The sequence below is a fragment of the Chelonoidis abingdonii genome, chromosome 17 (genome assembly GCF_003597395.2).
Source record: "Chelonoidis abingdonii isolate Lonesome George chromosome 17, CheloAbing_2.0, whole genome shotgun sequence".
Taxonomy (NCBI): Eukaryota; Metazoa; Chordata; order Testudines; family Testudinidae; genus Chelonoidis; species Chelonoidis abingdonii.
The window spans coordinates 21,128,317-21,143,279 of NC_133785.1; the positions used below are offsets into that span (position 1 = coordinate 21,128,317).

The window sequence follows — 14,963 nt, forward strand, 5'->3', positions numbered from 1 at the left end:
ATACTCTTGAAGTATCTAGGCTGGAGGTGTGGTTATTATGAGAGGCAGTCCATGGATTGTCCTCCCACTCCAGGGTGCGGGGGAGGGGACAACCAAACCAAAAAAAAAAAAAAAAACAAAAAAACCAACCAATCACACACACCCGACCAACTTGCCTCCAACCCCACAAAGTCATATTAAAATAAAGAGACTGCACAGCTAACGTGGCAGTTAAGTTATTTACCAACAAGTAGTAATGACCAAGGTACACACAGCATTCGTGAACATTTATCCCAACTCTTTGTACGCAGTAGGTCACATGATATATTCTTAGACAAGGAACTGTTCAGAATGTCCTGTTGCTGCTAATCCAACAGGCATCTGCTAATGAGAAATGTTAATTAGGTATGGCACCTCTGCTATTTTAAATAGAAGTACAGACTGTCGGTTTTATTTATCACACTCATGTGGCCAAGGACAGACGTTACGGTGAGCCTACCAATGCATAATATTAACAGTGCCATTCAAGCCATCGTTCAGATGTTAATTAGGTACCAATTTATATTTTCGAGTCCAACATCAATATTAATAGAATGCTGCTTGCAATGTCCCTATAGCCAAACGCCCAGGAGAACTGCATGGATACATAGCTGACCTTTCAAAGTTACTGAGAACATTCTTTGATCAAACATTTTTTTTACCCACTGATGAGATCAGTGCTGAGAGACAGTCAAAAGTAGAGAATCACATTTCTGTCAGCAGCATGCTGGTCCTGCTGTGATCAATGCCATGGACGAGGCCTGCTCCAATTAACATCTGGTAGGTCCATGGGATTAGGGAATTTGGAAGCTGTATGACAACTCTGCCCTCTTGTGACACAGTAGGCCTTAAAGGGCTCAGTAAAATCACTGTCACTGAACTGGAGAGACAGGGATCAATCCAAACCCTAGGCAGACACCGGCTATTATCTGAACTCCCTGACCTATCAGAAATCCTTGAACAAGAAAATCGCAGCTGAAGGATGACCTTTTCATTCAAAACTGGATTATGAAGATCAGCTATGCTCTATTCTGCACCAGACAGCAGCCTATTGACCAGGCTGGGAAATGTTATTAGTCTAATCACCCTGCTGTAGAAGAAAAGTTGCCCATGACCATTAATACATTTCCACAAGTGTGAGAAGAGAGTAAGGATTTTGTCCTGCTAGTGCCTTCTCTCTACCAGCAAAGCTGGCTGCAGAATCTTATGCAGAGCTCCGTTCCAGGTTGGAGATGCCAGTGTTTCACAAAAGAAGGCTTTATTCACCCCCGACCCATTTCAGTTCGCAGGTCAGACAAGGGACGGTTCCTGGGCTCTTGCTTTCAGCAGTGTTGTGTAAGAAGGCTCATGCCACCAACCCACTTGGTTTAAGTTCCATCCCAAATGGAAGGTTGGGGCATTTGCCCTCTCTCTGATTCACCAAGAATTCCCCAGACAGGTGACTGAGTCATCATCACATATTCAGCCTCACACACCTGAAGAGCTTTTATTTTGGCATGCAGATTAAGCTCAAGTGCCTGGTATGGAAAGCTCCCAGGGGAGGACACCTCCCTAGTTCTTCTAGGGAAGTCTCACATTCACAGCTCTGAAGTGCAGAAATTGAATCCTGGGCTCTCCGGTTTGCCTAGCGCTAGGCACTTCACTGACAGTGAGATAACTCGATTCTTGTCCCCAGGGCCGGCTCTAGCCATTTCGCCGCCCCAAGCACGGCGGCACGCCACGGGGGGCGCTCTGCCGCTTGCTGGTCCCGTGGCTCCGGTGGACCTGTTGCAGGCATGCCTGTGGGAGGTCCACTGGAGCCACCTGCCGCCCTCCCGGCAACCAGCAGAGCGCCCCCCACGGCATGCCGCCCCAAGCACGCGCTTGGCGCACTGGGGCCTGGAGCCGGCCCTGCTTGTCCCTCTCGGAATATGGCTTGAGAAAACAAGTTGTGTTGTAATGGGAATCCACATTAAGAGAGATTCCCTAGTCCTTTGTGCCCTTTGCAAGCACATACACCCCAAGTCACAGGGTGCAATCAGAGACTAACAGGGAAAATTTATCTGTTAGTTAGAGAGAGCAGCATCTCACCGCTTACCTGAAGTATACAAGCAGGTTTTGCAGCTTTAGGCTACCTACCCGCTGTTCAAACCAATGACAAGTTAACCTCTGTGCATCAACCTTCCTTCTGTCTTCTCTGAAGGCGGCTTTCCCCAGGAGCAATATCTTCTATTCTTGCATTACAGGAAACAATCACTTAAAACCCCCACTATTTTAAATTGATACTGTCTAGTCAAGGACAAGGGCTGGCTGAAGAACAAAGAAATAAAACACCCCACCCACACACTATTTGCAAGGCATTTTCCCTCCTAAGAAAGTGTATGGGAGATAACTTCACCTTTCTTCATTTATTCACATCTCTAGACAAATCAGTATGATATTAAAGACCTGAGTCTGCTAGTGTACAAAAAAAAGTGATGTGGTATATTTCTTACAGAAGCCTGTCTCATTGCAGTACCCAAGGATCCATTAGGGAGCAGTGTGTGCCTTCATTTGGGATAGCATTAGTCTACAACATCCCTTTTTAAATGGCTAATGCTATTATAGTGGAGGTTAAGATTTATTTTTTGTTTTAAACACCCCTCCAAAGTCAGGCTGCAGTATCATTTGGCTGTGCTGAAGGAAGGTGGGCGCCACCGAAATAGTGAGGGGAAACTAGGAAACCCAGAAGTATATATATTATACAGACATGTACATGAAGCAAGAGTAGAAAGCATATCCTGCCAGTTCAAATAGGCTGCCGGACAATTTTCTGCAAGAAAGAACGCAGGGAAAAAAAAAAAAAAAAAAAAAGCTTTGTAATAGAAAAAATAAGGTTTCAAAGACAAATATGCAGCACTATTTCCCCTTCCCCACTCACATCACTCAAAAAAATCATGAGTCAAGCCCTCAGATGTCGTAAGATTGGCTTTAATATCATGAGATGTTTAAGATTATAAATTTTGGGTTCCTTTTATTTGTCTGGATTCTGAGCCTTTAGGAGGCACTGGGGTCACATTGTCAAGCCTGCCTCTACAACAAGGAGGGCTAGAAATTTACTGAAACTCGTCCACCCCACCCCCAGACTCATGCAGTCACATGACTCCAGAAACTGGGTCTTGAAGGAAAAAATATTCAAATAGTGGGAGCCTTATGAAAAAAAATATACAAGAGATGCAACCTGATTCAGGGACTTCTTTCATGAAAGCCAAGACAGGCCAGTGGTTAGGGCTCTAATCTAAGACATTGCAGGCCCTGGGTCCAATTCCTTATTCTCCCACAAGTCTTTCCATGTGACTTTGGACAAGCCATTTAGCTTGTGTGTGACCCTTCTACAAAATGGGGCTAATACGCTTTCCCTGCCTCCCATACATTACAGACTATGAAGCACTTTGAGATCCACCAATGCAAAGTGCAATATAAGAGCCAAGTATTATTACTTAAAGTTAAGCCTCACAAATAGTAAACAGGCCAAATCCCATGGGCTATGATAGGAGGAGGTTAAAGCCACACACACACAATAATTGTATCTTCTGATCATTGGGGAAGGGAATATCATCATCAACCCCGTTTTCTTGTGGAACACGATGAAATTCTAAGAGCTGGAAAACTGATAGCTCAACATCAAGACACAGCCACAGGTACAGTGCCAGGGAAAGCCTTTCACATGAGAAACTGCTGAGACAGTTCTTCTCTGGGGCACACATTGACTCAGCAGCATTCAGTGTGTTCAACAAATTAGCTCCCTGCAATTTCACAGCCAAAATCAAGTTTCAATCATAAGCAATTCAGGCCCAGTGCAAAGCTTTCTTAAGTCAGTAGGAATCCCTCCATTGACCTCAGTGGGCTTGGGATCAGGCTCGCTGTTAAGAAAGGAACATTTGTTTCTAGTTCTGATTTAGATTTGCTCCCCTATGAGAGTCATTGGGCCAACACACTTCTCTCAACTTGGCTGATTAGGCAGCTAGAGCACGGACATTTTCCTGAGAAGTGGGCTAATTTTGCCTAGAACTTGCCCTATATTAAAGCCCTTGATTTGCAAGTCAGCTTTTCCTGATATTTGTCAGTTTGATTTCTCTCTCAGAAATAGCTGCCTGCCAGTCATCTTGGCCCCTTAAAAAAAGGGGAGAGGGGGAAGAGAAAGAAAGAATGCACACATACAGCCAGAGCAGCTTCATGAATTAGCATAGTCCCAGGTCTGTCAAACTCAATAAGCACTGACTGATGTTGCCTTCCAATTAACATATTTTGTCAGGAAAAAGGAGGAAGATTACAGGACTGCCCAAACACTCAGTATAGCCTGGAGATGTGACTTTCCCCAGAGCTTCTGCTTCATTCTGATGACAGATCTTGGTTCCTTTCTCATACCATCAACTACATGAATTCAAGAAGATGGATGGAAAGTAAAACAAAAATACAAAAAACCAACCACACCATTTAGTTCCATCAAAACGTCTTTCCCACAACAATCACCTGAAAGACTGGCTAGTGCTTATGGATGAGACTAAGATCACAGCCCCCGTGAGTCTGTTCAGACCAATCTACTCCTATACATTTGTTTCTGTATTTCTCTCGGTTAGTACTCAATCCAGCCCAAGTCAATAATAAATGAAGAAGGGAGACCTGTTTAGTGGTTACACCCAGATGCTGGAGGTCAGCACTCTTGAGTTCTTTACCGGGTTCTGCTCTGGTTTTCTATGTGACTTGCAAAAGTCGTGCTCTACAGCTTTTTACTCACCCCTAGAACGGGATGTTAGGAGATTAGAGTATTCTGATGAATATTGTGGCAATGCCGAGAAACCAGTGGGGGCTCTATTGTGCTAGACATCATTCTCACATAAAAAAAAAAAAAAAAAACGACAGCATCTCCCCCTCAGCATTTACAGTACAAGCTAACGTTTGCATTGAAAGTCATTACAAAAGCATGATGCTGTCATAGATAGCTAAGGGTTAATGTTTCTTTTACCTGTAAAGGGTTAACAAAGGGAACCAAACACCTGACCAGAGGACCAATCAGGAAACCGGATTTTTCAAAGCTCAGGGAGGGAATTTTGGGGTGTGTGTCCTTTGTCTGTGTCTCTAGTGCTCTCTCGGCTCTGAGAGAGGATCTCTCTACCTTCAGGTTTTCTAATCTTCTGTTTCCCAGTTGTAAGTACAGGTATAAGACAATATAGGTTTTTATATTGTTTTTGTATTTACATGTGTGTAGTTTGCTGGAATGTTTTAAATTGTATTTCTTTTTGAATAAGCCTGTTTATTCATTTTGTTTTCTTTTAAGCCAATGACCCTGTATATTGTCACCTTGATACAGAGACCATTTTTATGTCTTTTTCTTTCTTTTTATATAAAGCTTTCTTTTTAAAACTTGTTGGATTTTCTTTTCTAGTTGAGGCTCAAGGGGATAGGAATCTCTGTGCCAGGATTACTGTCTCTCTCAGGGAAAGACTGGGAGGGGGAAAAAGAAGGAGGGGGGAAGGTGAATTGTCCTCTCTGTTTTGTAATTCAAGGAGTTTAAGTACAGTAATCTTCCAGGGTAACCCAGCGAGGGGAAGCCTGGGAGGAGGTAAAGAGGGGGAAGGGAAGTGGGTTATTTCCCTTTGTTGTGAGACTCAGGGCATCTGAGTCTTGGGGTCCCCCAGGGAAGGTTTTGGGGAGACCAGAGTGAGCCAAACACTGGAATTTTTGGCTGGAGGCAGCGCTATCAGATCTAAGCTGGTAAATAAGCTTAGAGGAATTTATGCTAGTACATCATATTTGAACTCTAAGGTTCAGATTGAGGAATTATACTATGACAGATGCAGAGGGCATCATCATCATCCATCAGCTGTTCAGCATCATAGAATGGGTGTTGGTTGTCATCCAGTTAGTTCCTACTGGAAGTTGACAGGGTGTCATTTGCAGAGTACTTAGTACTGATTGGGCCATAGAATCAAGGCTACCTTCTCACCCCTAGCTTTGACCCCTTCAGAGCAGGGTTGACAAACACTATGCTGGCTAGAGGAAGCTTCCATCATCAGCTGCCAGTGCTGTACTGGTTCTGTGGATAAATTGATTGCTTCCCTCAACAAGGATGCCATCCATCTTACAACTCATCACCAACACTTATTAAAATCAGTTTAGAACCATTAATTGAGGAGGCTTGGTAGTCTCCTTATTTTTCAAAATCAGCAATAGGTTCTCTGAATTTAACAGGCAATGCTGGTTAATAGGAAATGTGATTTCAGCCAAGAGTCTAGAGCTCCTAGTCTACCCCATTTCTGATCTCAAAACTGCAATAAATCAGGACTAATCCCATGATGGGGGTTGAGAACTTCATTTCTTTAGCACAAAGCTTTTCTATAACCAAACATGCGATGCAAATAATTTGCCAGGGAGATGGGACAGCCACCATCTGGGTGGACACATCAGGGACTGAACCAGGGACCTTCAGAGCTAAAAAGCATAAATTGCTACAGTTAGACCAAAGCTCTGAAGTCTAGTGTTACAGGCCCCTCTCTGGGATGATAGCCCATCAGTGGGTTTTAACGACATCAGGTATGGCTGCGTGAGTGGAGGTCAACTGGAGTCCTTTAAAAAACACCCCCACCACCAGCCCCACCACACATTAATAGCAACACTAGTATGAGGAATGGTCAAGCAGCACTGAGCAAATACTTAACATGCAACTGCTGCCAGCATCTGGAACTACCACATTCCATGGCCTGCAGCTCTGATTCTACTTACACCCTCAACCAAAAACACACGCAAACCATCTGCCTCATCTTCCTCCAAACTACCCAAGCCCTCCTGTGTGTCTTTTACCATTTAACCTCAACCAAAATGAGGCAACGTGGAAATCTCTCTAGGTGTGGCTGCCTTTTCTGAGGCATAGAATTGAATTTGGCCAAGTAAAGCATTATCTCTTGTCCTGTACCCTCAGAGTCAGGGAGTTTTAAGGCATTTCATTTCATTATTTCGGGGGGGGGGGGGGGAGGGGGAAGGGCAATACCACTGCTGATTTTTTGCACACCAATGATGCTTGCAGATGCCCACTATGGGTGCTTGTGATTCATCCCGAGAAAGTTCAGGATTAGATGACATAGACCACTGGTCTGGTACAATCAGTACTTTCTATACTGTTACAATTGGGCCAATAACCTCCTTCTGACAATGGCCAATACGTTTCAGAATAAGCCTTAGCTAAATTGATCTAGGTAGTACTGTAATTAGGAAGAGGGCTCCTTTCCCTACCAGAATATTAATTTACACACTGAAGTGAGATACTGATTACAAGAAGGGGAACAAAGACTAAATTCTGTACCCATTTATACCCTCACAGCCTCCAGCGACTCCAACAGGAGCTTGCTGGGAGGTAATCAAGGGCAGAAGTTGGCTCACCAGCTCTTTGCAGAAAACTTGCCCTAATCCCACAGATAAATGGTAGTAGTTAGAATAAGGGAACTGGGTGTTAGTAGCAGCAGCACAATGAAAGCTCACAATATCAGCATGCAGACAAATAGAACGTTCCTTGCTAGCCGTGCCTGATCTGGGAGCTATGCAGTAGGTCTCAGAGAGTTATAAAATTCTGTAGAAGGGTAGCAGTTATGCATGCCCACTGATTAACCCCAGAAACCTCCCAAACAATTAGCTTGATTGGGGACAGAACTGCAGAAGCCATAACCATAGCCATCAAGATAGGGTCAGGGAAGACACGCGAAGGGATGGGTGAGGGATGTGATGAGAACGTTGTGCCTTGCAAATGCCAGGGTGCAGCTAGCTTACCAAAGACCGTTGCTTTGGCACAGCAAAGACAAAAGCAGAGTCTCTTTTACTAACATGCTCAGCCATACGAGCACGGAATTCAGCTTTGAGCAACAACGAACCCACCGTCTGCCAATTTTCACTGCTTTTCTGCCGACAGATAGTACAGCATTGTCCGGAGCTAGCAGGGCTCATATGGAGCGAGTGACTGCTACGCAAAGTGAACTCTGGAGACAGTCTTTTAGAGCCATCCATTGAAGAACTCCCAACCTCAGATTCAAGCTGGGGCAACCCTGCTGGTAAAGTTACAGCCCCTGTCAAAACTGGATACACAGGCTTTTTGGGTGCCAAGCATTCCTAGTAAGCCACAGGGCACTGAAACTTAAATGGCCATCAGCAGCTGGGCTGAAAGGTTGCTAGAGAGCGCTGTACTGTCACACAGGCACTAAACCTGTGCAATAGCCTTACAAAACCAAACCTAGCTTTGATTAGACAGGGAAATCACCCCCTTCTCTCTCTGAACCCCCTTCTAGTAGATTGACAGAGCGGACAGGGATCCCAGGTTAGCTCTGCACCCCCCATCTTGCAGGAAATGAATTAGTATCGCAGCTAGAGTGCAAGTGGAGAAAGCCCATATAATCTAAGTAGTAAAACATCCAGATGAAAAGATTATACGGCACATTAAAACCATAATTATGGCAAGTCACTCCAGAGCCTGGATGTTAAAGTGACAAGGGTAATATTTTAAGCCTCCAGAAAGAAGAGCCATCCTTCATTTTTAAAGCTGATGGCACATGCAGCATGTGGCTAACATCGTGAAAGGCAGGTGGCAGGGAAAAGTCACTGGAGCCTTTTGGAGAATTCTTTCAACTTCAGTCTGCAAGTTTAGGTCTTACCAACTCTGAGCCATACTTCTCACCACACCAGGCATTAACAAAAAAGGAGTCTTGTATTATCAAAGCCGCAGGGAGTTCAACACTGAACTTTTTAGTGACTGTTCTGCAGTGTTACAGCAATGGGAATAAGGGAAGTGCCAAGTATTTTACTAGCACTGCACTCAAAGTGCAAGTGAAGCCCACGCTGGGCTTCAGTTCAGACCATAGAGACTCATGCTTTAGGTCTGGTTCAATTCTCTTTGACTCTTAAGGATGGGTATTTCAAAGTAAGCCAGCCTCTGCCCTTAGGCCCATTACTACAAATGATACGCTGCTGTCATTGTCCCAAGAGCAGGCACAGGCGTGCTCCAGACACTGCTTCTACATTCAGTAGCAATGACAAAACTTCTCCCTACTAGAAAAGCAACTTCCAATCAATTCCCCCCTGGGTGATGATAAATTTTTGCCACACTGCTACCTCTAAACAGCTAATGGGCAGCTTTTCACAAGGAAAAGCCTTGTGTTATTAAACAACACAATTTAAATCCAGTGCTGTTTATACACATTAAAAAAAAAAAAAAATCTCCCAGTGGAAATCATCTTTTGATATTACAAAGCCCACAGGAGAGACACCCTAGAAAAAGAGAGTGAAAACCTTGTACACAGATCCCACTCCACCCCAATTAACTCAACCACCATGTCAGCTTCCAGGCAGCCAAGAGAAGGTAAAGTTCTCCCTTGGTTAATAAAGCACCACCACCTAACAGTATGTGAGGCACATGCATCTCTAGGAGGAATCAGCAGCACAATTCAAATACAAGCCATGGACAAGCATTTAGCAACCCACCCAGGTCCCTCACAGAACGGTATTAATGAAGCCATAAAACAAACGAAAACTGCAACCAAGAGCACAATTACCTCCTAGTGCCCTCCCTCGGAGGAAGGTCTGCAAGAAGTGCATGCTCTTTTTCTTCAGCCCCAGAGGAGATAGCTGCATTAGCCAGATGTGATCCACTCTACTCAGTTACCACCACTCCAGCATCCCCAGGCTCTTTCCACCCTCCCTCAAGGCTCCTCAGGCCAGGCTTAATGAAGTGCACCTGGTCTGATCTGCTAATCACTGATGTGGAGGCTGGGGCTTCTCTCTCTGCATTCTCTCTCCCTTTCCAAATAAGCAATTAGCATGAATAATTACAGCTCTGATGATAATACCCAGCCACCTTTGAGCGAGAGGAAAAGACTGTAATTAACTCGTTCTTGGGGATCAGTGTGAGGTTGAAATAGCACAGGGCCTATTTAGCTATTTCTGGGGATACCTCCCAGCTGCCAAGATGCTTTGCAAAGAGGGTGGGAATGAAAAGGTCAGGTAGTCGCCAGTTGGAAATCTGTCTGTGAAGCTGGATTTCATGTCTCACTTACCAAACCTGGCATTAGAGGCACAGGCTTACTGAGAAGAAAGCTGCCTTAGTTTTCTCCCTGTGCAATTAGTTGGTAGTGTCTGGAGGAGGGGATGGGTGGGCTCCATTGTATGTTTCAAGCCCCTCACGTAGTGAGAGGCTGCCTACAGCACCACAGGGTGACAATCTGTTGACCATTCAGAACTTTGCAGCAGTTACATGCAGAGTCTCCTACTTCAAAAATCAGAGGCCCCTACCATGTGACCTAATGAGAGGCACTGGGAGCAGTAAAGGGTCTATGACACACTTCAGAGCATTTCTGATTCCATGCAGTAGAGGGGAGTGGTGTACATGCATACATGTGTGCGAATACTAGCCAGTTCTCTACAATGCCCCTCTGTTTCACAGCAGAATTAAGAGCTTGTGGCATCTCCTTCGTGAACCTTTCCCTTTATATCATTTTCAGGCACCTCAGTTGAACAGTGTATCTTACAATCTCCTCCCCTTTAGAGAATTCCCAACAGGAAAAATCACATCACCAGTCTCTGGTGGATGCTAACTGGGGACCAGACACTAAAGCAGACTTAGCAACACAGATTCTGAGCTGCATTTGAGTTGCTGGCAGCAGGGGTAAAAGTGACAGTATGGGTCCGGGGAGCTGAGCATAACAAGAGAAGCTCGAAGGCTATTCTAACTGGCAGGTGGCTGCCCACAGACCTGTTCCAGTGGACTGGAACTGTTGAGTACAGAGGTGGTCTGGCCACAATCCTTTATGTCAGGAGGTCCAGAGAGAGTGGCATGGAATAGTTTCCACAACACATGGGAATTCACTTTGCATGAGACAATGATCAAAGTCTTCATTAAGTGGAATGGAGACACTGCATGTGTGTCCTGAACATAACTGATGTTTTCACTGTGTTAATTGAGAGCATTGGAAGTTTTACCAAAGGAACAACCAAAGGCACCAGGATGGAGGATAAACAGCAAATAGTTTATAACGAGGCAATCAAAGTTTGGCACTCCCAAGATCATCAGTGGAGAAGTCCAGCCATAACCAGGAACTGTAAAATAAATGACACCCTTTAGACCTTGATCCAGACAACTGAGTTATGAGGCCTGAATCCGCAGTAAATCCTGCGTCTTACCCCCTGACCCCAGACCTGGCTGCTCTGTCGAAAGCTTGCGAGCACTATGGCTTTCACATGGGTTATAATTTTTTCAAATGGCTCATTCCTGACAGCTCCATTCTGGATGCATTGCTTGACCTCCAGGCCTATGCTTCAGTGTAAATCTGTAAAATCTTTATCTCTGGGGGCCTTTAAGCAGACACAGAGTTCAGAGAAAAATGGGCCTGGTGTGTGTTTTGTATCCCCACTTGGAGGCCAGAGTTTGCTGTTCAAAACTGCTCTTTCTGAATGGATAAAGATGCTTACAAAGAAATAGGTGTGTGCACTGGACCTGAGGGGTTGGAAAAGAATTGCCTGCTGGCTAAGCATCCTGGGAGTAGAAGCTGAGACCAGCCTGAAAGAGGAATGGGATGCAACTCTAAAAGAAAGAGTTTATAACAAGGCAATCAAAGTTTGGCATCTGTGGTAAAGACAGGCATCTGCCTGATAAACTTCTTTTCTGCTTCTGCTAGCAATGTAATGCCTACATGCCCCAAGAGTTTGCTCATTAACCCCCCTGAAATACAAGCATCTCAAACACTTTTAAATCTCAGAAGAATCTGGGCTGATTTGGGAGGAAGGTTCAAGTTTGTCCTAACAGGTTCGTCTGGACTCATAATTCCTCATCATAGAACTACATTTACTAATGCTTGGGATCTTAGATGCTGTGGTTATTGTTACAAAAGGGGCCACAGCATGTGGTTTGCGTTTGTTTGCCTTGCTTGAGATGACTAGATACCTCACAAGCGGTGGATCAAAGCTATGAGTAATTTGCTAGTTCAAACCAAACCACTGAAGAGCAGCACATTAATTCAGCTCTTTGCCTCTGTGAATTATATTAAGGCTCCACTAGGAGAGGTGGATGGGGTTTTTATTTTTTTTTTGAGGTTTTCCAAACTGTTTTAATGATTTGTTTCATTGTTAATTGTGGTGACTTGAAATTGACTGGGTTGCAGCTGGGTTTGTGCAGCATCAGGGAGTGAGTCTGTGTCCCGCAGTAAGTCACGGTGTAGGTAACCCTAACTTTTACGGCCTGTGGTTTGTTCTTGTAAATCTAATATATGGTTCTCTTTGGGAAAATGCCTTTATTAAACTGGCACCGTGGGACTCTACGGTGTTAACTCTTCAAGGTGTTAACTTTGCAGTTTACCGATGGAAGATTTTTTTTCCAGCTGTTTTTCTTTCTGGCTTGTGCATCATGGTCTAGTTATTATATAGTGCTGCCTTGAATGCAGGGGACTGGATTAGATGACTTCTTGAGGTCTCTTCCAGTCCTATGGTTGTAATGATCATACAAGTAATCATTCATATCATGGGAGTTACCCCACACAGGCAGATCCCTGAGGCTGAGTGGAATCCCACTGAAGTGACTGGAGCTCCACAGTGGTGCATGCATCTACCCAAGCAGAAGAGTTTGCAGGATCAAGGCCTCAGGCAGGGCCGGCTCTACTGTTTTCTCCGCCCCAAGCAGCGCGCCAAATTGCCGCCATGGACGGCGGAGGCAATCCATGCGCTGTTAGGGCAGCACGCGCATTTCCACAGCGGCAGCAATTCGGCGGCAACTTTTGTCTTCAGCTGGAAGACAGAAGCTGTGTGCCGCGGACAGCTGAACATAGAAGCTGCCGCCGAATTGCCACCGCCGCGGAAATGCACGTGCCACCCTAATGGCACACGGACTGCCCCCGCTGTCTGTGGCGGCAATTCGGCATGCTGCTTGGGGTCAAAAATACACAGATTTGCAGATTGCTGCCCCAAGCTCCTGCCTGGGATCCTGGTGCCTGGAGCTGGCCCTGGCCTCAGGTCCAATTGCAAAAGCATTACCATGGCGCACAGAGGTGTCCACCTCAAGCCTACATTAACTATGCCTCTAAATTACACAGCTGGGCCAGAGCAGATGATGATAATGCATGAGCCAGAATGAATTCAGCTTGACTTCCAGGTTTCAGGCTGAGTTTGCAGCCTGGCAGTTAGATTGCATAAAAAAATCATTTTACTGGCAATGTGGATAAATCCTGGAGAGAGAAATCCTGGAGAGACCCGTTTTCTTTTCAGAGCAAAACTGCCCTTTAAGGTTCTGATCCTGCAAACACTGAAATCAATGGGATTAGTCATGGTACTAAAGTTAAGCACATACGTAAATATTTGAAGAATTGGAATCTTACAAGTCTGCTTAACTGCACACAGGTGCCTCCCGTGCATAAGTGTTTGCAGGACTGGGACCTTAAAACTCAAAATATGTTAGGGATGTGAATACTTTCATCCTCTTAATTGTTCTTTTTTCTTTTAAGAACATGGGAGGGAAAAAAACCCAAAGTGCTCTGACAGAACTGTGTCTGGGCTAAGGCCAGGTTTAAAATAGACATTCTGTGCAACAGCTTCGTAAGTCCTATTTAGAAGACTGTTAAAAAGTGCACAAATTATTGTCTCCATAAATATTTTATTGAATTTTAATTTGCATTTGTATGGTGCCCTGAGCACTTTGACTTCATAAATGAAAATATTGTTATATTGAGAGACTTTTCAATGTGAAAATTAATGTTTAAATGCTCAGGGGCTTATAAAAATTTCAGCAGTTTTTCTAATCTACTGATGGCACAGATTTCTCAGCTACGTACCAGACATTGCTGGTCAAGAGTCTACAGGGGAAAAAACATAGCTTCTCATATTAAGAAGGGGCGGGGTGAAGTCAGCATTCTTATCCCCAACACAAAGTGACCCACTCAAGGTCCCATGTAGCAGAGCCTTGTAGAAATAGAATTCAGACCTCCCAACGCCTAGTTCTGGGCTGTAACCACTAGACAACACTTCCACTTTTACAAAACTTCTCTTGTGACTAGGATACTGAAACCTTCTGCTGCCCTCTTGCAGCACTCCCCAAAGCACTACTGACAGGCTGTAGCAAGAAGTTGCAATGAGAATAGCAGATAAAAAGCCTGGGGTGGGGAGATGGAGGGGGAGGGGGAGGGGGAAATCAACCCCTTAAGAAAATGTGGCTAATTTATTCCTAATTATTGGGTTGTTACTAAATGCAAAAGCTGTATAGATGTGGAAGTGTTATGTTGCATACACACAGTAAGTGCAACTCCATTGAAGTCAGTAGAATTCATGAAGGCTCAATTTGGCACGTGTGCACACACACACATACACAATGTGTGAAACTCACACGCTCTAGTACATACCTATAGCATCTAAATTCATCTATTGCTGTTTGACACCTGAGCATCGACAGATTGACACAAAAAGAATAGAGAGACTCACATATGTTCTAACAGAATCATAGAATCATAGACTTTAAAGTCAGAAGGGACCATTATGGTCATCTAGTCTGACCTCCTGCACAACGCAGGCCACAGAATCTCACCCACCCACTCCTGTAACAAACCTCTAACATATGTCTGAGTTATTGAAGTCCTCAAAAATCATGGTTTAAATATTTCAAGGTGCAGAGAATCTTTCAGCAAGTGACCCGTGCCCCATGCTGCAGAGGAAGGCAAAAAAACCCCAGGGCTTCTGCCAATCTGCCCTGGAGGAAAATTCCTTCCCAATCCCAAATATGGTGATCAGTTAAACCCTGAGCACATAGGCAAGACTCACCAGCCAGACACCCAGGAAAGAATTCTCTGTAGTAACTCAGATCCCATCCCTTCAACAAGCCATTGGGCATATTTACTGCTAGTAGTCGAAGACGAATTAATTGCCAAAATTAGGCTATCCCATCATACCATACCCTCCATAAGCTAATCAAGCTT

General features: G+C 44.6%; 1 protein-coding gene across 3 annotated transcripts in view; it reads right to left on the bottom strand.

The window, feature by feature from the left end:
- The window catches only part of GRIP2 (glutamate receptor interacting protein 2), a 496,203-nt gene that overhangs the window by 176,578 nt on the left and 304,662 nt on the right, over positions 1-14,963 (bottom strand). For 2 of the 3 annotated variants that reach the window (XM_032784289.1, XM_032784288.1), the window contains exon 1: positions 9,570-9,715. The exons of the other annotated variant lie outside the window; for it this stretch is intronic. In XM_032784289.1, coding sequence (XP_032640180.1) covers positions 9,570-9,648 — 79 coding nt within the window. In that variant the 5' untranslated portion in view covers positions 9,649-9,715. Of the gene's footprint in view, positions 1-9,569; positions 9,716-14,963 lie in introns of those variants that run through there. 3 annotated transcript variants of the gene reach the window in all.